General features: G+C 32.7%; 1 protein-coding gene, 1 long non-coding RNA gene and 1 pseudogene across 3 annotated transcripts; 1 reads left to right on the forward strand and 2 right to left on the reverse strand.

The window, feature by feature from the left end:
- The first annotated feature begins 5,739 nt into the window (after positions 1 to 5,739).
- LOC137815541 (uncharacterized) lies at positions 5,740 to 8,278 on the forward strand. The gene is made up of 6 exons (XM_090295735.1): positions 5,740 to 5,868; positions 5,943 to 6,732; positions 6,957 to 7,126; positions 7,328 to 7,669; positions 7,789 to 7,878; positions 8,078 to 8,278. Exons 1-6 carry the CDS (start codon positions 5,740 to 5,742, stop codon positions 8,276 to 8,278), a joined length of 1,722 nt encoding a protein of 573 aa, XP_090151861.1.
- Positions 8,279 to 8,515: 237 nt separating this feature from the next.
- On the reverse strand, positions 8,516 to 11,011 carry LOC137813616 (uncharacterized). The gene is made up of 3 exons (XR_011081462.2): positions 10,059 to 11,011; positions 8,909 to 9,963; positions 8,516 to 8,834 (listed from the first exon to the last, which is right to left on the reverse strand). It is a non-coding gene; the product is annotated as an uncharacterized LOC137813616 (long non-coding RNA).
- A 4,647-nt stretch (positions 11,012 to 15,658) lies between these two features.
- On the reverse strand, positions 15,659 to 17,552 carry LOC137815542 (uncharacterized; annotated as a pseudogene). The gene is made up of 3 exons (XR_016515771.1): positions 16,621 to 17,552; positions 16,110 to 16,509; positions 15,659 to 16,037 (listed from the first exon to the last, which is right to left on the reverse strand). The product of XR_016515771.1 is annotated as an uncharacterized LOC137815542 (transcript).
- Positions 17,553 to 23,483: the final 5,931 nt, after the last annotated feature.

The following is a 23,483-nucleotide window of genomic DNA, read 5'->3' on the forward strand; positions in this document are numbered from 1 at the left end:
ATAATTAAGCCAATATCTCATGGATTCTTGATTTATTCGTTACATGAAATATTAATTGGTGAATATATTGTTGAACAAGATGCTTTGATGTCTCAAAATCTACCTGAAAAGCTTAAAGACCCTACCAATGTGTGTGTGTGTTGTCTAGTAGTTTTTAACTTGTTAATTCACTTCTTGAAATGATTCAAACTCATTTGATCTTTATCTCTTTTGAAATAAGTGTTTTCTTAAAATCTGAGAAATTTTTATTCAGTTGTTTTTCAAATCAACTAGTTGAAAAAGCTATTACTCAAGTGTTTGAGGCTAAGGCAAGTTTTTCAACATGTTGAATTGTCGAAACAACCTTTTGTTTGACAATTAGTGATTTTCAAAATGATTTGGAAAAACTATGTTTATTTTTTCTTTGTTGTCAAACAAAAACAATCGGTTATTTCGATAAAACAACTAATTATTTTTATGAAAACCTTAACAGGAAATTATTTTAATCGATTGTTTTGGAAAACAACCTATTGTTTTGGAAAACAACCTATTGTTTTGGAAAACAACCTATTGTTTTCATAACAGAATTGTATTAAGTGGTTTTAACTGGTTTTAAATGATTCTAACTACTTATGATTTTTTTTTTATCTAACAACTTTGACCACTTGATTGAGTTTATATAAAGGCTATTTGACATTCTTTTCAAGACTCTAAGAAGAAGAGATTATTTAAAACGTTTTTCAAGAATTCAAGAGCTTTGGATCATCTCAAGTGTGTGGAATAGGATTGAGTTTTGTATACTTCTGACTATAGCTTTGTAATACCCAGGTGTATTCTATTATCTTCTTCTTGAACATTGTATTTTTGTGTGTTCTTGTATAGGACAGTTTCGGTAAAATGTTTCTGGAAACTGTGATGTTGTTAAAGAGTGGTGTGTGTTATTGTGGGGTTCAAGATCATCACTCTTGGTGTGTGTTTTGTAATCTAAGGTTGATTACACAGTGAATTCTCAGTGGTTACCTGAGGATTGGATGTAGCTCTTGGTTAAGAGTGAACCAGTATAAACCTCTTCTGTGATTCTCTCTATCTCTACTCTTATAAACTATTTTAACTTGGTTTCATATTCTGCTGGTATAAACAACCGTTTGTTTCGTGAACACAACAAGTTGATTTTCTATAAATAACCTTAAAACATAAATTTTATTGAGTTTAACAGAAAATCAATTAGTTGATTTTTCAGAACTTTTCACTCTACTTCCAAACTTTGCAAAAATCTTGTGAAAACAATTCACCCTCCTCTTCACTAGAAGAAAATCATTAAATAGAAACCAATTTTAGAGAAAAAAATAATTAGATGCTATAATGACTAAATTAGAGACCATTTTAGAAACTAAAAATATTATTGGTTTCTAAATTAGTTTCTATTAATGATGAATAGTTTCTAAATTGGTATCTAATTAGCTACCAAGGTTTTTGCTACCAAATTTAGAATCTAAATAATTGGTTGTTAAAACCTTAATAGCTAATTAGATACTAATTTAGAAACTATTTATCAATATTAGAAATTAATTTAGAAACAAATAATTTTTTTAGTCTCTAAAATGGTCTCTAATTTAGTTACTATAACAACTAATTATTATTTTTTTGTTTCTAAAATTGGTTTCTATTTGATTATTTTCTTGTAGTGCTTGTTTAGGCCACTAATTCTAACATATACATGAAATATTAATTGGTGAATATATTTTGATTCCAAATGATTTTTTATTCTTGATGAAATCGTAATTTAATGCATTTTAGTTACTATTCAAATATGTTGTTATATGATTCTAGAAAAGAGGAAGAGGTCAACGAGAAAACTCTATAAAAAAAGAATGACGCTCAAAGTGTAAGATAATTATTATTTTAGGCAATACATACTACATTGATATATTTTATGTTCTCACTGACTTATCGTCGAAGTATTGTCAACAAGTAGAACCCCTCTTCTCATTGTGACTTCCACACATCCAGGAGCTACAGTTGCAAGGAGATCATCTTGAAGACCACCTTCAAACTTCCCAAGAAGAGTCTCTAAACTTAATTTTTATTTAATGATTTTTTTGTAGTTATATTAGCAGAAATAGATGTTTTACACTTTTATATTTTTTAAGAAAATAAAAAAATATAGTGTTACATAAGATTTTCTTTTTAAATTTAAAATATATTTAAAGCTAAAATAAAAATATGAAATATATACGCTAACAAAATTATTTTAATGTATACCATTAAATAAATAAGATGTATTATTAATTATTTTATATATAAGAACTAGATTCAGTTTTTTTATCGGGGAAATATTAATTAAATAAAGGATATCGAGGGGTTAAGTAATATATACACTAAACTAAATTCAGTTAGAAAAAAAAACACATACATAATTTAAATTTAAAAAAAAAACACATACATAATTTAATTTAAAAAAAAAAAAACATAAAGGGGGGTTATAAGAACGTAGATTTTGCTTTTAAGTTATGAGAAGAATTGATAAAAACGAAAAAGTATGTGGAATTTCATGTATAAGTAGAAATCCGTTGAACCAATTATGACCACAATACGAAAATAGTTTTTAACTAAACTAATAAAAGAGAAGAAGAAATTCATAACAATAAAAAAAAAATATTAACAAAGACAAAATTAGTGATATTTATGAAGAGATAGCGATGTAATAAGTTTTTTATATATAAAAATTAAAATAAATATCTGTTGCACATATAAATTAAATTCTATATAAACTATTTTTTGCATGCATTAAACTTTTGGTAAGTTAAAAAGTTACCTTGGGGTCTGTGGCATTAGGTTAAGGGGTTTTTATATAGATCATGGAAACCCCCATGCTAATCTAATTAATCTAAAGGAACAACACTAATTATTTATATGCATTAACCCATGGCATCACAAGAAACAAAAAAACCACTACCACTGAGGAATTAATATTAAAGAAACTTGAATAAGCACAAAGAAACAGCACAATCACTGTACAATCATATATATTACTGAACATTGCGAAGACAGCCGTCAGACAAAAGAGTGAAACCAGCTAGAACAAAGTTGGAAATGTCTGGGACTGTGTTGTCAGAAAGGGTTAATTAATCTGTTTAATTAGTAGTAATTTTTATATATACATGATTAACAACTGTGTTATGGTATTATTAAAGTGGTTAAACAAGTGGGGATGATATGATAAAGAAAACACTGGACTTAAGACAAGGTGATAGTGGGTTCAATTATGGTACCTTGTTGCAAAGTGGGAACCCTTTTTCTTTGTTTCCATGTTTAAGAACACCAGACATATTTTCTGGAATGTCTTCTGCAACCAAAATGTATTGCTCAATTATTTCTATAATTTGTTTCACAACAGCTAAAGGAAACAGGAAAGCTGTCTATAATGAAATATAGTTTATGTCATAAGTTGTTATATAAATAAGAGTTTAACTTTAATGGTGTATGCATAATTGTAAAACTGTTTTTGATAAAATCATAGTAAATTTATTGGTTTTTTCAAAAAAAAATTTAAAATTTATTCAGAGATTTTATTTTACACTTATGCATATATTTTAATGTTTAAAAATTTTGTATTGTGATATTTTAGAAATCGACCATTTTTAATTATATGATAATCCATTAAATGATAATGTGAATTTCAATTCAATTGTATAATATATATTTCAAAGGTATGTAAGTATAAAGTTTGTATATTAGTATTCAATCACACATTGTTATGCATGTTTGTTCAATATTATATAAAAAAGTTATACTTATAATATTTTTTTATTGCCAGTAATTAAATAATTTTACAATGATATATACATTAAGTTCAATATATTATTGAATTAAGTAATGTGATGTAATATAATACAATGCTTGTTAATATTTTAATTCATGTTTACATGTTACAACTTTTTAGTATTCATATATTTGTTGAATTTAATTTAGAAACATTATTAGTATAATATTAGTACAATATCAAACAACAAAAATTTATCAAATATATATAAAGTCAAAGTAATTATTTTAACCATAAAAAAAATTATTATTCTTACTACAATTATGTATCTCGAAAAGGAAATTTCAAGTAAAATAAAAATTGTTAACTACATTCTATTACTATATAGAATTAAATTTAGTGTATTTTATATTATATATGTTCTGATCTTAAGTCGGTTAAGATATCATAATTAGAGTAAATCACGATATTCGAGATATTGTTTCCTGGAAACTCAGAGTTTTATTACAATTTTATCATTAAAAAACATCTCAAAGAATTAAGAAAATAAATATATTTAAAGTGTCATTAACCTCGACTCCCAGGCTGTGAGACTATCAAAACCACATATATATTTAAATATATTAAAAACAAGATTATAAAAGAACTAATTTTAAAATTCATATATTAACATCTCTTATCTTAATATTTAGTGTTATTTAGTTTGTACACAAAATTATCCTCTTTAATATGGATTTTATTTATATTTATTGATCTTATTTTGCAGTATATTATGATATGATTTTTTATTTTTTTTACTTTTCAAGTGATACTTCATTCTTGACTTGATATTGAAAATTTTCATATTTAGATTTTACTATCCAATGTTTTGGTTTGTTGTATTTTGTTAAATCTTCCTTTTAAGTGTTTATCATTTTTATTTTTTTTTGGAAATCTCACTTCTTTGTTTTTTAGAGAGTAAAATGCTGCTTAACAATGTTAGTCAATATTTTTCAAAAATAACAATTAAAAGATATTTTCCATCTCAACAGGTAAATAATATTAAATTCAAAATCAAGAAAAGTTCAAAATTAAGAAAGATTAAGAATTGTGACAACTCTAAAAATTAATTTTTAAGACTATAAAACAAGAAATTAAGGTTTGCAAAAAATAGTAGACACGAATTCCTAGGAAAGTTGTAGAATGGATTACAAAATTTTAAAATATAGACTAGAATGACCAAATTTATCAATGACCACAAAAATGTAGGGCTTCTTCTTCTTGTACTCCCACGTTTTTCTTCCTGCACCCCATAATTTTAAATATTCTAAGATTAACCTTGAGCAAAAATTTGAAAAGGGCAACGTTAAGCACTTCCACAGTCACTGCTCATCTTCATCCTTGGGTTTCAACTGTTGTGGAGGTTCTTCATAATTGTTGGAAGCAAGGCGGAGGAGTACACAACGTTGCCGAAGTGTTGTCTGGGTTATAGAGGTAAGAGTTAAGGTTTTTTTTAAGAAACACGGTGGTTATGGAAATTTCGGGATTACCGGATATCGGGATCCGATAATACATTCCAGATTCATGAATCTAGAATAAATTAAATTATGTGTTCCGGATGAGGGGGTGTTCCGGAAGGTAAAATGCCATAATATGTTGTTCTCCGGATTTCTGAATCCAGAAGCTTAAATTTCATTACGGATGGGTTGATCCGGTACTGTATTTTGTGTTATGGATTCATGAATCCGGAATGCGTTACTTGCATTATGGATTTATGAATCCAGAATTGTATATTGTGTTATGGTGCATTCTGGATTCATGAATCCAGAATGGTTTTTTTGTGTTATGGTGCATTCCGGATTCATGAATCCGGAATTATTTTTTTGTGTTATGGATTCCTGAATCCGGAATAGTCTTTTTGAATTATGGATTGTTGGATCCGGAATGATTTTTTTAACTTATGGATTCATGGATCCGGAATGCAATAATTTTGTTTCATTTTTTTTATTTGTAGAAGCATGGACAGTAGTGAAGAATTTGAACAACAATTATATGATGGTGTGAATGTGTGGGATGATGATGATATTGAGAAGTCATTATCTAAATCGAAGGGATATGAATTTACAAATGCGTTTACTACAGATGAGGTAAAGTTAAGTTTGTAAAGTATGTTTAAGTTGTTTGTTAATTAGTAAATAATTTGTCATGATAACTTTTGTAGGTATTTCGTACTCGGGATGAGCTCCTAAAGTGGGTTAGAAAAGTTGCGTTTGACATTGGTTTTTGTATTGTGATATTGAGATCGGATACTTCAACTGGCCAACGAGGAAGGAAAACATTTGTGTTATTAGGTTGTGAGAGAGGAGGTCAATACAGACGATATAAGAAGGATTTACAGGTTACTGAGAGTGGAACTAGGAAATGTGGTTGTCCTTTCAGATTACGAGGGTATCCAGTAAAGAGTGGTGAAGGGTGGATATTGAAATTAATTTGTGGGTCTCATAATCATGAGTTGACAAATACATTGGTTGGTCATCCATATGCTGGTAGGTTCAGTGAGAAGTCAATGCTTATGGACATGACAGACAGTTCGGTGAAGCCTAGAAATATTTTGCTGACAATGAAAGAGCATAACGAGAAAAATGTGAGCATAATAAAGCAAGTTTATAATGCACGATATATGTACAAAAAATCAGTACGAGGTGATATAACTGAAATGCAACAATTGATGATGTTACTTGAGCGTGATATGTATGTCCATTGGTCTAGGTTTGAAGAAGGGACGAATGTTGTGCAAGATTTATTTTGGACACACCTTGATTCAGTGAAGCTATTGAATGCCTTTAACATTGTATTGATGATGGACAATACCTGTAAAACTAATAGGCATAGGATGCCCTTGTTTGAAGTTGTTGGTGTAACCTCAACGGGATTAACTTTCAATGCTGCATTTATGTTACTCGCATCAGAACGTCATCATAACTTTGTATGGGCCCTTGAGAAGCTGAAAGGTTTGTTTTTGAGATTTGATTCATACCCGAAGGTTTGGTTAGTGATAGAGATATTGCTCTAATGAATGCAATAAATGTTGTGTTTCCCGAAGCTGCTAATTTGTTATGTCGTTTTCACATTGATAAAAATGTTAAAGCTAAATGTAAAATGATTGTTCATCCAAAAGAGGCATGAGATCAAGTGATGGAATCTTGAGAAGCAATTGTTGATTGTGAAAATGTAGAGTCCTATGAACATCGTGTTGAGGCATTTAATGTTGTTTGTTCACCATGGCCTATATTTACTGAATATGTGATTAGTACTTGGTTAAATCCACATAAAGAAAAGTTTGTTAAGGCTTGGACGGATAAAGTCATGCATTTAGGCAACACGACAAGTAACAAGGTTGAGGCTGTACATTGGAGTTTAAAGAGGATCCTTGAGACATCAATGGTGGACTTATGATTTTGTTGGGAATCCATTAATAAGATGATCATCTTGCAACATAATGCAATTAAATCTTCATTTGAAAAGAGTTTGCATGTAGTGAGTCATGTCTTCAATGTAACAAGATATAAGAAATTGCTTGGCTTCGTATCGAAATATGCCTTGCAGTATATTGCAGAAGAGAGTGATCAAGTTCAATATGTTGGTTTAGATAAATCTCGTTGTGGGTGCACCATTAGATCTACTCATGGCCTTCCTTGTGCTTGTGAATTGACTTCCTTTGGTGTGGGTAGCATACCATTGCAGTCAGTGCATCTCATTTGGACACGATTAAGCTTTTTAGATATTTCAAGTGATGATACTTCAACAGAGTTGTCCATCCAACAAGAATGGGCTGTCATCATGAATCGGTTCAAGGAGGTTGACATGGCTGGTAAGATTAACATCAAAGCCAAATTACGTGAGATTGCCTATCCAGATAACACATCTTTATGTCCACAAAGGGAGAAAGTCAAAACAAAAGGTGCACTAAAAGGGCGTTAGAGTAAATTTGGTAGATCAACGAAGCGAATTCCTTCTTACTTTGAACATGTTGATGCCATTCTTTCACAACATGATAGTTCATCTAGTTTGATATTGTTGATGTTAAGGTTGACGGTCATTGTGGCTATCGTGCGGTTGGTGCATTATTGGGTATGGGAGAGGAGTCTTGGGCTATTGTACGCATGAACTTGCATAAAGAACTTTGTTAATGGCGTCAAGAATATATTGATTTGTTTGGCGGGGATGAACGATTTGAATTTTTGAAAAATTCACTTCTAGTTGACCACATGGTAATTGTATTCATTCTAAATGATGTTATTAATTGTAAAAAGGTGTATGAGTGGATTAACTTGTTACATTTTCTTCTGTTTGCAGATAAGTACAGATAAGTGGATGACAATATCAGATATGGGATACGTTATTGCAAATCGATATAATGTGATTGTTGTGTGTTTATCTCTTAAACAATCATTGACTATTTTTCCATTAAGATCCCAACCTCCAACAGATTTTAATCATCACCGCATCATCTATATTGGACATGTTCATGGAAATCATTTTGTTCGGGTTTGTTAAACTTCATTATCAATGAATTTTAGGAATCATAGAAAAACTCAATTAATGACATTGCTTACAATTTTTAACAGGTTCAGTTGCAAGAAGGTTGGCCGATTCCACCAACATATATTTTATGGTCTACTCATTGTTATCCAATTGCCAAAACATGGTGTTCATATTATACTAGTCGGATGCAAATGTTTACACAAATTATGTCCATTAAACGACATTTATAGTTGTAATTGCATTGATAAATGAATATGTTAACATTCTGACTATTATAAATGCGGAAGAAGAATTGTCTAATTTCATAACCAAAGTGTTCATTCATCAAATTCATAAATAATTGTAAACTAAGTCTTTCTTCACGAAATTACAAAACATAACAACAACTAAAATGATGATGATCATCATCATTGTCCGTGTCGTCGTCTGCGGACATACACAGACATGTCCTCAGTGGCTGATCAGGCTAGCATCAAGGCTGTCTGTGTCCCTTCCCATGCAGGTGAATCCTCGGTTAGATGACCATCATCTATAATCAACTAGAGGATGCTATTCTTCTACAAAGACCCTACAATTATAAACAAATTACATTAATTGCAATTGAGCATGTATTATTTAAATAAGCAAGTAATAAGTTCTTACCACTGCGGGATGCTCAGAGATAGTATCATTCCCGCCCTGACGTCGTCCATAATGGGTAATCACCGGAGGTCGATCATCCTCAGCCATCTGGATGATATATGGGTGTGATATAGACCGGAACCACTCCAAATATGCAGGAACACAGGTTCCAACATCAGCTGCTAATACTACACCCTGTACGAGGTTAGCATTATAATCTAACCATCGATGGTCGCACCACTCTATGCTCTTCATAGGGCATCCATTGAACAACACCAACACAAAGGCTATCTAATTGCATCCGAACTGAGGCAAGTGTGGACAACCTACTCCCGACCACATATTTCATACACCGCGGCTGATCCTCAACATAGTCATCCCGAAGCTGTCGGTGTCCAATACTCGGAAAGTGCTCATATATCCATGATGAAAATAACGTGACATACCCAGCTAACTGTCTAGTATTTGCATAGGAACCATCTCCCAACTGCTCATACATGTGGGTCAAAGTAGCTGCTGCCCACGAGTATCCTCTGGTGTGCCTTAAATCTACAAATAATCCCAAGTAGGATACACTAACCGACGTAGCACTCTTATCTGCAAAGATGGTGCAACCTACTAGGTGTAGCAAATATGCCCCTGCAACAACAGTCCATTGTCTCCTGGTACATGCGTCCTACATCTCCCTCAACCAGCTTAGACGCACATGTCCACCCCGACAATGACGAGTCTCAGCAGCTGCTACTCCCCAATCTACACGAAGTGATCAACAAGCAAATCGGTCGCCGTAGCTGTATCCAAGCTCGGATACGTGTAGAATTGCCCCATAAGGTGCAACAAATTCGACACATCATCCAATGTGATGGTCAACTCACCTACAGGCAGATGAAATGAATTTGTCTTTGGGTGCCACCTTTCTACAAAGGCACACAACAGTCCTTTGTCATCGTGTCATAGTTTGCCCCAACAAGTGCAGCTAAACCTGACAACTCCACTGCAGGTAGTATCCGAGGATGAGGAGCTCCCATCTTACTCATTTTTCGGCCATGAGACACCAATTTTAACTCTCATCGATCCTAATTTAACCAACCAAAATCATATACAATTTAATGAACGAAAGTCATATCAAATTAACAATGAACAAGTATCATATTACAACATATTTACTTACCACACCATTCCATAATTGCATGACCACATGGTCTTCATAACCGGTCAATAGTGTCCCATCTCGTGGACCTCCAGGATAACCTTCACCTTCTATTTTAGGTGCGTCTTCATCCTCCACCTCCATTTGGGGTTCAACTTCTTCAAGTTCAACATCAACATCTTCTGCATCTTCATGTTCAACATGTTCTTCATCTTCATTAACATGTCTTCTTCTTCTTCTAACAGAGGTTGTGGGACGTAGACGATCACCTTGTGAACCTCCTCCCCTAGTCTTCACCATTTCTGTTCAATTACACCATTCAAGTTAGATTCATCTTATATTGATAAAGCTGCAGAAATTTGCATGTGGTACCCTGCACTAACAGTGTACATGTCATCTAATTCTAATCTTTTATAAAGTATACATGAACATTTGATGAATCTTTCCTTGGCTGTCGAAAATGCTTAGCTATTTTTAGAGGTAAAGGAGAAGTTCCAAGCAAAAAAAAAACGAAGCAAAAAAAATAGAGGAATAGTAGACAGAGGTCTAATGGTTTTCCTACTTCAATAACCATCTACGAATTAAAGCTTTTGCTACATAAAAGTATAAACACTACCGGATTCCTAAATCCGGAATATTACCGGATCAACAAATCCGGACTACTACTGGATCAACAAATCCGGAAAGGTGACGGATCCTCACATCCAGGAAAGTACCGGATCCACAAATCCGGGAAAGTACAGGATCCCCAAATTCAAAAATCTACCAGATTCTGTGATTTGGAATGTGAAATAACATTTACGGAAACACCAATCCATGAAAAAAACGGATCTCAAAGTCCGAAACACATGAATGAAACGTTACTTATCTTTATGAATGAGATTTGGAAATCACAAGAGAGATGGATGAGATTTGGAAGGAGATTCAATGTGTGTTGCGTCGCTGCTATCAAAGAAGACGTTGCCTCCACGCACAAATGACAACCATTTCCAGTTTTTAGGGTTTTATTAGATTAAGGATAATTTTGGAATTTTAAAAATTAAAAAGGGTAGTTTTGTCTTTGCACAAGAGTGTGGGGGTGCAGGAAGAAGCTTCCAAAATGTAGCTGCAGCACACTAGTCCAATAAAATGTGAAAGGCTTCTTCTTCCTGCACCCCTATGTTTTTCTTCCTGCATCCCCACAATTTTTAAATCCCGAAACTGACCTTGACTTTTTATTTGAAAAGGGTACTGTGGTTACCGGAAATCGGAATCTAGGAGTGTGCTTCTGATTCAACAATCCGGAAGCAAATTTTGCATAAATTATTGATTTCTGGATTGTTGAATCTGGAAGCCTAATTCTGTTATGGATTGGTTGATCCAGAATGTTTTTTTTTGAATTATGGATTTCTGAATCCAAAATGCATGTTTCTGTTACAGATTGGTGAATCCGGAATGTTTTTTTCAATGATGTATTTTTTAAAGTGAAATGCATATTTTGAATTACGGATTGGTGGATCCAAAATTTTATCAGAAGTGCCAGTTCGAAATCTTTCTGGATTCCATTATCCAAAATGCGAAAAAATAAATACAGTTCAAGTGTATTTTAGGCTTTTTAAAAAATAATAGGGACAATTTTATCTTTTGTATAACACTGTGGGAGTGCAGGAAGAAAAATTTTGGGGTGCAGGAAGAAACTACCTATGTAAAATTGTGCAGCAGAATTGCAACTCAAAACAAGTTTTGGCCCAAAATTATTCAATGCTTCGAAACTCAATTCTACTACCACGTGTAGAATTTGTGCAACGTTCCAATTTTAGTTCTCGCGGGCCCCATACCAAGAAATCTCCGATTTCCCCAAAACTTTCACCAAATTTACACGATTACTGTTTACTGCACTCCAATTCAACAAATCAATTTTGGCTTAAATTTATGAACCCCACTTTCTCTATTATTTGTGGAAAAGAAATGGAGTGGATTAGAGAGGATTATAAAAGATGTGTAAGGATGTATGAGACTATTTGGGTTGAAAGATGATATACTGAATTTTTAAGATGATTTATTGAAATTTGTGGATAATGTGATAATTAAGAGATAATTTAGAAATTATTTTAAAAGTGTCAAATATAAGTTTACAAATTTATCTTATTAAAAAATATTTTAATAATGAATTATGGTATAATTTTTTATAAGGTTGAGTTAATTTTTTTTAATACATAATATTCATAATTACTTTTATTTTGTAATAAGAAATACTTTTATGTTAAATTCAAATAAATTTATTAAATATATTAAAATTTATGAAAATAGTATTTATTATTATATACATTTGTTATTTTATATAACTATATATGTTTTGATGATGTTATAATTTTATTTTATTATTTATATTATTTATATTATTTATAATTATAAGTTGTTATTAATAGTATAATTAAATATTTTTGAAATTATTAAATAAATTTATCTAATATTTAAATTTTTATATTGTATATTGTATATATATAATTATAATAGTAATAAAATAATTAATATTATTAATATTTTGAATAATTTATATATTTTAAAAATCATGTACAATTTAAAGATAGTAGTACGATAAAATCATATATTTTCATAAATATTATGAAATATTGACTAATAACATAAAAAAAAAATATTTTATTTTTTATGTATAATTTTTTATTTTAATTTGTATCTAATAAAATAACAACTTTCACTTATCACTCATAAACATTGGATTAACATGGGATAGTCAATTATTACAATAAATACAAGTCATTACATTAGAATTAAAAACCTAATAATGTCCAATAACACATTAAATTTAACTGACAATCAAAACAAGTTCAACATAAAAAGTAATAATAAAACAATAAAAATACAATCAATGTTCTTCATTGCCTTGAAGTTGGTGAAGTGTATCTTCGATTCAACCCAAACGTGTGTTGACAGTGTTGATATCCAACCTCATGTTTGACATACTTTACTGTATATTTTGAGTTCGCCCCAAATTTGTGTTAACATCGTCGAATCATGGGGGATTTCGAGTTGAGGATGACCCCATGCAACATGTTCTTGAGGTTGACCACTTGCAACATGTTCTTGAGACAATGGAATGTCTTCGTATTCTTGTTCATGTTCGTCGATAGGCCTTCCACACACCATTGATAGTCTCACACTACTCAAGATAAGACCTAGCCAAGAGGATTCAAACCTCACAAATGTCTCACACAATTTGTGGAGAGTAACTTTTCTATTCCAAATTAACATGTGAAATACAATGAGGTAGGCATCCTATTTATAGGTGAAGGAGCCTTAGAAAACAAGCATGAAGGGTAGGATGGGAAAGGAACAAATGGTGTGGCTAGGAGCATTGACCAAGATCAAAGTCGCACCCTAGGAAGTTCTTCTAGAAACTAGGTTTAAAAATGAGCTAAAGGGATAGGCGCACCACCCCCACCCCCTTTTATGCTAAAGAACACCTATTCTACTTAAATTAAAAATAATGACACCAAGTGATACTCAGCACCCAAGGCCTATGCTCTACTCCTCGTGATCCTTTAGGGCAAGCTAGGTGCTAAGGTAGTGGCTGGAGAATCCTGACCTAGCCTTGTGTCTTGAGGCATGCTCCTAGTCATCCTCCTAGGAGGCTGGGCTTGGTTAGTAGGCGCACTCTCTCCTAGGTCCTCATCACCCACCCTCCTTTGTAGTGGGATCATAGGAACTTCATTGTCATTTGGTTCGCTTTTACCCTTACCCTTAGGCATTTTTTTCCTCTGTGTGGATGAAGATGTCATTGATAGGGAAGTTAAAACCTATGATGAAAATGTTACAAAACAATGACAAAATAATAGTATATTAGAAAATATACTCACACATAAATTTCAAATGAAAATAGTTCAACAATAATAATATTAGAAGTCAAATAAGAAGTACAATGTTTGTCTTGAATTAAAAGTATATGCAATTAAATTACAAATTGAACCACATAAATATATAATTAAACATAATTTATTGTCGTCGAGTCATGATGTTAAACAATGTCATTCTTCGCTCTTTCAGCATACCAAATACTCGCATCGCTATAACTGGATTTTCCCAGAGAAAGTCGTAGCATTAGTCCATGACTGCTTCATCCTGAATATTTAGATCAAATAGCATGGACCAAATATCCGAAGGCGAGTATTGATATGAACTCTTACGATGATCATTTTGTACGTGTTCACCGTAATAGTCATTCCATCGTTTGATTTTCGTAGCGATTTCTTGTGATGAAGTGGATTGTACACGAGCAATGGCTAATATCTCATCAACGACATCGTTACCACGGTTCATGGAAGCGACACAATTTTGCAAGTTCGTATTCAACATATTGAAATGACTCTCAATTACATCCACCATAGAGCCTTTTCTCTTTGATCCCCTAGATGACGATGTCCCGCCAGATGGTTAAGAGGGCGGAAATGGAGTATTACTTGGAATGTTAGTTGATTGAACATACACTACTGGTGAGCGTTGAAGTTCGTGGTCCGCAGCATGAAACTTTGGCAGCTCAGGTATGTAGTCCATGTTATGATCGCCTAGGTCCACACTTAAATTTTCTCTGTGCACCTGTCTAGATGCCAATCAGGTTGTCCTTTGACCACTTCCTGTGGCACTGTCGTTTGACCAACTCCTCCATAAGATCGTAGTGCCGAATGAATTTGGCACGCCTACAACAAATTATAGGATATTTCCATCTTTAGTTATGGGATACTGTCATCTTTAATTACTTTACCTGAATCAAGTTTTCCCATACTTCATCCTCGACCTCGAAACGTTTGTGGCTTGGTTCCAACCAAAACCACTAAGACCAATAAATAGGTCGTGGACCTCCTTCCACCTATCTTTCAAACATTTTTGTCGATTTTTGACGTTATTTTTTGTAATGACAAGAAGTCCAGCCTCGTGTAATGCAAGTACAATGTTATTATATTTCTTGAGTTGTCCAGCTGCCATCGATTCTTGACCCTCGTCGTGCCTCGTCCACCATGGCACTAAGCAGAATAAAATCTATATCCATGGTCCACTTTGTTGTCTGTGTGAACCTAGTGGATGAACTTAGTTGAACAATTTTACTACAATCCATCTAAACAAGCATTATGAAAGTTAGGAAAAAATAGAGTAAGCATAATATAAAACAACATTTATTACAATATCAATTGTTTACATAATCTTGCCACATTTTGTTCACTATAGTGTCCCTAATGTGTGAACCTAGTCTATAATCATCGTCATGGACTTGAGAAGCTGAAACTTGTATATCTTGTTGCAACAATTCACAATCCACTTCTTCTATGAAAGACTCATCATTGACCACCCCGCGAAGAAAGTTATGCAAAATACAACAAGCTAAAATAATATTTGTCCTCATGGTTGTCAAACTTGCGAGTCTACGTAGACTCGTGGGAGCTCCGTAGACTCGTAAGAGTCTACTTTCATATTAAAAAAAATAGTGTAAATAACTACATTTAGTCCTGAATGAGAATTAATAATATACCAAATCATCTAAATTCAAAGTCTCAAATAAAGAAGGTCATACAAATACTACAAAAGTTAAATTGTTCAATTCAAGTCATAGAAATTAAATAATTAGAAATTCAAATTTCTATGTCCAATCCTCTAATGATATCCTCTCCTCCATCATCTCCATCATCATCTCCTTCATCATCTTCATCATCATCTCCATCTTCATCTTCATCCACATTGACATCAAAAGTCAAATTTTCAAGATCAAAATGCATCTAGAGTTGGAACTGTTATTGCCAGATTTAAGTGAACATTTGCATCTTGAACTTGATCAATCTCATCAATATTATCTCCCTCTTCAGTTATCCATTCATCATCTAATTGAATATCATCAAAGGGAAAAGCAACTGTTTTTCTAATTTGCTTCTTACTCAACTTCAAGTTGTACATGACATACACCAAATCATTCATCTTTTTCTGATGCAAACGATTTCTTCTCTTTGTATGAACCTATATTAAATAGGAAATTTAGTAACTAACCATATAAAACTAAATAAAGAAATTATAAATAACTTCAATTACCATTTCAAATGAGCTCCAATTTCGCTCACATCCAGAAGAGCTACAAGTCAAGCTTAGAATTCGGATAGCAAACCTCTTCAACTCTGGAGTTCTATACCCAAACATCTCCCACCATTCTCCAGGAAGTATTGTTTTTCTACTTTCCTTTGCGTCATCCATTGCAAAGGCTCCTCTACCAAAATGATTCTCAACAAGTTGCACATTAATTATCCTTCTTTCAGCAACATCCTTAACCAATCTTCTCATGGATGTATACAAGCCTTCTTTCACCTCAGGATCATCATATCTAAACTCAGGTTCATAATGGAATTGGGGATTGAGATAGTATGCAGCTGCATGCAAAGGCCTATGAAGTTGATTATCCCATCTTGCATCAATTATTTTCCAAACCTCTTCGTAGCTACATACATTCATTCAATAGTAATCAATACCAACCAACCAACTATCATATAAGTAATAGAAGAAGAAGGAGTAATTAAATTTTTAAAGAGAAAAGCTACAAAATTTTTACCTTTTCTTAATATGATTAAAATTGTTCTTAATCTTCTCCTTTGCACGATCCATCTCTTTATATATGAAACCCATTGCAGGTTTTGCATATGAATCCACCAATCTTAGGACCACCATAAGAGGGGCAGCAACTTTGAGGCACGTGGAGATATTCTTCCAAAATCGGTTGTCTAATATCATATTTTCAACCTTTTTCCCCTCTTGTGAAGTTCCAAATTTACTTGTTTTCCATTTTTCAGAACTGAACATGGTCAATAAGGCTTTCAGTTCATGAAGACAACCTAGAGTTAAATAAGCGGTGGCAAATCTAGTTACACCCGGTCTTATCAAGTCTCTTTCTTTTGTGAACTTCTTCAACATGCTAATTAGCATTGATCTGCCATAAATATAAGCGGTGATCTTTCTTCCTTTCTTGATAGTAAGCTCATGGACCTTCAACTTCTTTTCAAAATCTTCAAAAATCAAATCAATGCAGTGTGCAGCACATGGGGTCCAATACAAATGCTCCCTTTTTTGCATCAACAACTCTCCAGCTGCCTTGAAATTTGCAGCATTATCAGTCACCACTTGCACCACATTTTCTTCTCCAACTAATTCAACAACGTCATCCAACATCTTAAAAACTTTATTTGCTGTTTTTGATATGTCTGAGGTGTCCAATGAATACATAAAAACAGTCCCTTTAGGACTATTTACCAAGAAGTTGCAAATATAACGCCTCTTTTTATCTGTCCACCCATCAGACATGATTGTGCAACCTGTTTTCTTCCACTCTTCCTTGTATTCTTGAAGCACTAAATCAGTTTTGTCAATTGCTTGCTTCAATAGTTTTTCTCTAATATCATGATAAGATGGGGGTTTATAGCCAGCTCCATATTTTCCAATCATTTCACACGTCTTTGTAAAAGCTGGATTTTTAATTACATTAAACGGAATGGCACTTGTGTAAAAAAATTCAACAACTTGAGCATCCACTTCTTCTTTATAACCTTTCTTCATCATTTGATTTATGGTAGCTTTAACTGCCCCCTACTACCAACTTTTTCTTTTCCTTTAGAACCAAATATATGTTGTCTTTCTTCAAGCCCCTCACATCCTTGGTCTTCATCAATTATATTTAACTTTCTTTTTTTCAAATAGGCTTGCTTAGCTTCTGCAACAATTTTTTATCATCAAATCTCTTATTTCTTATGGAACAAAACAACAAGGTTCAGAGTCCTCCCTAGAGCTACATCCAGTCCCCAGAAAACCACTAGGTAATCCACTAAGCAATCAAACCAGATTACAAAACACAAACCACTAAAGTAGTGACCTTGAACTCTTCAAGAAACACACTCCCTTTGGCAAAACACACCAAGAGTTTGATCTTGACCACCTCAAGAACACACAACACTCCTTGGCCACACAACATCAGAAATACAGTAGGTTTAGAAGGGATTACACTTGTTCACAGTACAAATTGAAATCAATACAACTACAATCCTATTCCACTCTCTTTGAAAACCCAAAGCTTGATATGAATGTTCAAATCTTCGAATCAACTTTGACACAACTGAAAAACTAAAATTTGTTTCTCTTGCTTGTTTGAAAACATAAACAAACCATTTATATTTTCCAAAGATTGGTCAAAGTAATTATGAAGGAGCATATTCAGTTGAAAAACATTTAAAGCACATTCAATCATTCAAAACTGAATTCTGTTAGGATTTTCAAAGAAACAATCGGTTGAAACCACGAAACAACCGATTGTTTGGTTTGATAGTTAAGTCAACCAAACTAAAACAGTTTTCAACCTTTTCAAAACTCCTAAGAGTAAAACAACAGGTTGTTTTTCACTTAGTTGGAAAAACACTTGATTTCAAAATGGTTTTAAATCACATTAGTTTTAGATTCAACAAATGAGTGGATCACATTCTATTCTACCCAGATCCCACCCAAACACAGCAGCAACACCAACCTTTCATCAAACACTTTGGATTTGAATTCTTCAAAGCACTTGATCACTCTTGATCAACAGTATCTAACCCCACGATAAGGTGTTAATATTTGTGGTTTTAACATAAAACCTGAATCGCCAAGATAGTATTTTCCTACAAACATTCCAAGGAAACATCCATTAGTTATGTATATTATGACCTTGTTATGAATTCTCAAACACCTTAAACTTACCATCTGGAATAACTAAAGGATCCTCTCCTATGAAATCCTCCTTCAATATCCTCGAATCTGAAGTTGTTCCTTTCCACCTGGTTAGAACATATGTGAATTTCATATCTAAACCACAAGCTGCTAATACGTTTTGAGTTGGCCAATCTTTTCTTCCTCGAAAACAAGGTGTATCCGCACGTGAGACCTTCACACGTACATGAGTCAATGGCCCCTAAAAAATCCTAATGGTAACCAAAATTTAAGGTATAAAGAAATACAAATACAAAAGACATTATGAGAATTGTAAAGGAAATTTGAAATAAATAAACCTTAAAGTACGAAAAAAAATCGGTTGTTGTGTAAGATTTGGGGTTAGACATCAATATCATCTGCTTGCTTTATGAATTATCCTTCCAACATCAAAATTGCATTTAATACATTGTGAAAGTGACGAGAAACTGTTTCTCCAGACTGATGGAAAAAAATGAAACACTTTGATTCTTGGCGTATGTCCAATAATATGAAAAAATTTAACAACTTGTTATTCAACTGTTGAACAATATGCATCCTTAACAACTTCGGTTGGCCTAATCCATTCACATAATTGAAGGAATGCTTCTGGTCTCATGCGAATAATGTCACGAGAACGTTCGGTGTGCACCAACTACTCCATCAATTATTGTCAGTGACGCTCTTTTCTTGGTTCAAACTTAGTAATAGAGTTCATTGTTCTTTTATTTTTTAAATTATATTTGTGTTCACACGAGCAAGATCATTATAAATTGCAACTATGTCCTCAAATTCTTGCATGTCATCGTCGTCCCAAAGTGGTTTCCAATTGTTCTCGTTATCTATGTAATCTTGACCTTGCTATTAACAACCATAAAATAGTTTCTAGATACGCTTGAAATAGTTTATGCTACAAATAACCACTTTAAGTTGGAGTTACTGCAATAACATTACGGTTAGGGTTAGGATTATGTAATGAATAATGTTAGGGTTAATATTTACTTTAATCCTTATAATTAAATATATACATAATTAATACCATTACTACTAAACAATTTTTTTTATAACTAATTCTAAATTTATTTTAAATCATAATGATGTGAATTTAATTATAATACATAATAACACTGCATATTTAACAAAATTAAAATGAAATTAAAATAGTGCATATTTAAAAAAATAAAAATAAAATTAAACACTTAGTTATAGTTCTAAATAAATTTATAAAACTTCAAAAAAATAAACACATAATGATAAAAAATGTAAAAAAGTAAACACATAATAATAAAAAATTAAACAATAAAGACATAATAATAAAAAATATAAAAACCGTAAACAAATAATAAAAATTGTAAAAACAGTAAACACATTATATAAAAAAAATGTAAATACATTTATAAAAATTAAAAATAGTAAATAATAAAGAAACTAAACAGTTTCTTGTTAATAAAAAAAAGAAAAAAAAAGTAAGTGTTATAATATATGGCCTTAAACGAGAGGGGGAGTGAATTGTTTAAAAGGGGTTTTAGAAAACTTTTTCAGCTAGAACAAAATTCTTTGTATGAAACTCAATCAGAAATTCAGTTAGCCAAGATATAAAGCACAAAACAGCACAACACCAGAAAAACAATCGGTTGTTTCTTCGAAACAATCGGTTGTTATATCAGCAAAACAATAACAACTGAATTTAAATAAGTTTAAGGGAAGAAAGAGATACACAAACATTTTATACCGATTCACTCTTAAACCAAGAGCTACTACCAGTCCCCAAAAGCCACTGGGAAATCCACTAAGCAATCAAATACATATTACACACAAAACCACCAAAGAAGTGACCTTGAACCCTTTAAGAAACACACTTCCTTTGGAACATCACACACCAAGAATGTTGATCTTGACAACCTCAAGAGCACACAACACTCCTTGGCTTACAACACCAGAAATTACAAAGATTCAGAACGAATTACACTTGTTTACAAAACAAACTGAAATCAATACATATGTAATCCTATTCCGCTCTCTCTTGAGAAAACCAAAGCTGAAAAGTGAATGTTCAAAACTTGAAAACAATCTTTCACTTATGAAAAACTCAAATATGTTTTTCTTGTTTATTATAAAACATAAACAAACTATTTATAGCTTTCAAAGATTGGTCAAAGCATTTAATACATGAGCGTATTCAGTTGAAAATCATTTAAAGCACACTCAACTAACAAAACAGAATTATGTTAGGATTCTCAAACAAACAATCGATTGTTTTGGTTTGACAGCAAGTCAACCAACCAAAATAGTTTTCAACCTTTTCAAAAACACCTAAGAGTAAAACAATCGGTTGTTTCGACAAAACAACAGGTTGTTTTTCACTTAGTTTGAAAAACACTTTAATCTTAAAAGATTTTAAAAACACTTTAGCTTTAGATTCAACAAAGAGTGGATTACACAAATAAACTACCCAGATCCTATCCTAAACACAACAACAACTCATGCCTTTCATCAAACACTTGGATTCGGATTCTTCAAAGCCTTTGATCACTCTTGATCAACAATCTCCCCCTATTTGATGAAGAAAAATCCCTGGTTGCTTGTGTTGGACTTGTTTGAATCTGAAGCAGTTCCTGCAAAACAAAGTTTAAGCAATCCACAACATCTATAATAGCATAGCATCAATAATAGCAAGTTAAAATAGCATATTTAGCTTGTTTCTGCATAACCATTACAGTAGAAAAAAAACCAGCCAAAAAGGCAAAACAAAAAGCATCAGCAGCAGCAGCAGAAATAAAAATCACTTAAACGGATAGAGTTTGCAGAGTTTTAGACAACACAACACAAAATTCTCCCCATATTTTGTGTTCACAAATAGTCTATAGGAAGAGATAAAACAAAAATTGTTCCAAATAAAGCAAAATATAAAAAGAAAGAGTAATAAAACATCTGCAGAACAAAAACAATTGGTTGTTTCGAGCATTCAACCAGTTGTTTTTCTTCAGTCATCCTTGCCATATTGCAGCTCAAAGATCTGATTCTGAACAACTTCAATCTGTTCATCCAGGGTCAGAAAGCGAGTGTCCATGCTCTGGAATCTGTTGTCAATGTTCTGGAAATTTGTCACACAAAGATCATGGAGATTTCTTTGATTTTCAGCAAAGCCATCAAGTCTATCCACCATGTATCTTTCAAAAGAAGACATTGAGGGAATCCCATCCCCTTGATGTCCAACACTTGTTCCAACATCAAAGTTAGTTACAGGCTGTTCTTCATTGTGTATATCCATATAAGTAGCTTGATCTTCTTCATCAAAATCAGCAGCTGCAGCACTTGAGGAACCACCATGATCACCATCTTTGCTTACCCATCTTCCATTTATCTCGGTGAAACCCATTTTGCTTAGTGAACCATTGTTCACTTCTTGTGTTGATTTTACCAACTCAGAGGTTTCATCTTCAAGATTCCCTTCAAAACAGAGTAGAAATTTAGAAATTAAAACAGCATAGGGATAATGGTAGTCACTTAACCTCATGGACTTTTGCATATGCTCTTTGATGATATGAATCCAATTGATCTTGACTTTCTTCATGATGCAGTAGATAGAGACAAGATCTTCTTCTATTAAAACAGAATGGTTGCTCCCCATTGGAGTTAGAATCCAAGTGACAATGAGAGCGAACACCCTTTCATCTAACTTCAATCCTCCAACAAAACAAGTTCTAACTTGAGCTTGTGGATTCTTCAAATAGCTTTTGTAGTATTGAATCTTGTTGAAATCTTCCATTGTAGTATGGATTCTTCTCACATTGTCCAGCTTTTGGCTTTTCAACCAATCAAAGGAGACAACTTTTGGATTGTTGATCACTTTTGTACTTGTCTCAAAGCGATACCTCTCAATTAATTCATTATCTCCTGAAAACCAGCCCTCAAGCCTTCCTCCTGACCTTACAACCCTCGTTTTAATCCTCTTGGATGTAGGTGGAGTGGAATCCATGACAACAGAATGAGACAAAGGCACACACACAATGAGAGAAAGAGATGTTGCAAGAGATGACCCAATTGGTTGTTTTTGTGAAGGAAAACAGCTGCAACAAATTTTATAGCAAATCAGAGACCTTCTTTGATCCTTTAGTGATTGTGGGTTTCAGTCTTCAAGACAAGAATCTGGTCCAAGCTCTGCACAGGGAACGTCAGAAAAGAGCAGAAAAACACATGGTCAGCACATGTGACCTTTTACTAGACATAAAGGCTCTTGAATTTCCAAGATATGAAATATATTCCTTTATGACATCTTGTAACTTCCTCCAGAACCAAATCAGGCTTTCAAGACGCTTTATTGACTCAAGATCCTTTCATTATTGAGATCTGCAACAGATAGAATTTATAGAGAAATTAATTCAATTCTTTACAGTGTTGTTAGATAAGAAACAATCGGTTGTTTCGAGGAAATAATTGGTTGTTTTTCTGCAGCACTTTAACATAATGTGATTTTCTAGCATAGACTGAGAAAGGTTCAAAAACAGATATAATTGCTTATTTAGAAAAAGAAATTAATAATGAATCAGTAATTAAAAAACAAAGATAAGGAAGGTCTTATCCTTTTATGAAGTCCTTTCAATGAGTCATTGTTTGTGATCAAGAATCCTTCTTTTGGCCTTTTGAAAAAGCTTGGACTGGTACACTCCCTTAATCCAGTTCTAGTCTCAATCCTTTTCTTCCAAG

This window comes from Phaseolus vulgaris, chromosome 1 (genome assembly GCF_051622355.1).
Source record: "Phaseolus vulgaris cultivar YP4 chromosome 1, ASM5162235v1, whole genome shotgun sequence".
Taxonomy (NCBI): Eukaryota; Viridiplantae; Streptophyta; class Magnoliopsida; order Fabales; family Fabaceae; genus Phaseolus; species Phaseolus vulgaris.

Excerpts from the sequence above, each read along its gene's own strand:
- LOC137815541 (XM_090295735.1), top strand. The coding sequence starts at position 5,740 with ATGGACAGTAGTGAAGAATTTGAACAACAATTATATGATGGTGTGAAT. Across the intron at positions 5,869-5,942 it reads ATGCGTTTACTACAGATGAG|GTATTTCGTACTCGGGATGA; the intron begins GTAAAGTTAAGT and ends TAACTTTTGTAG. Across the intron at positions 7,879-8,077 it reads GAGAGGAGTCTTGGGCTATT|ATAAGTACAGATAAGTGGAT; the intron begins GTACGCATGAAC and ends TTCTGTTTGCAG.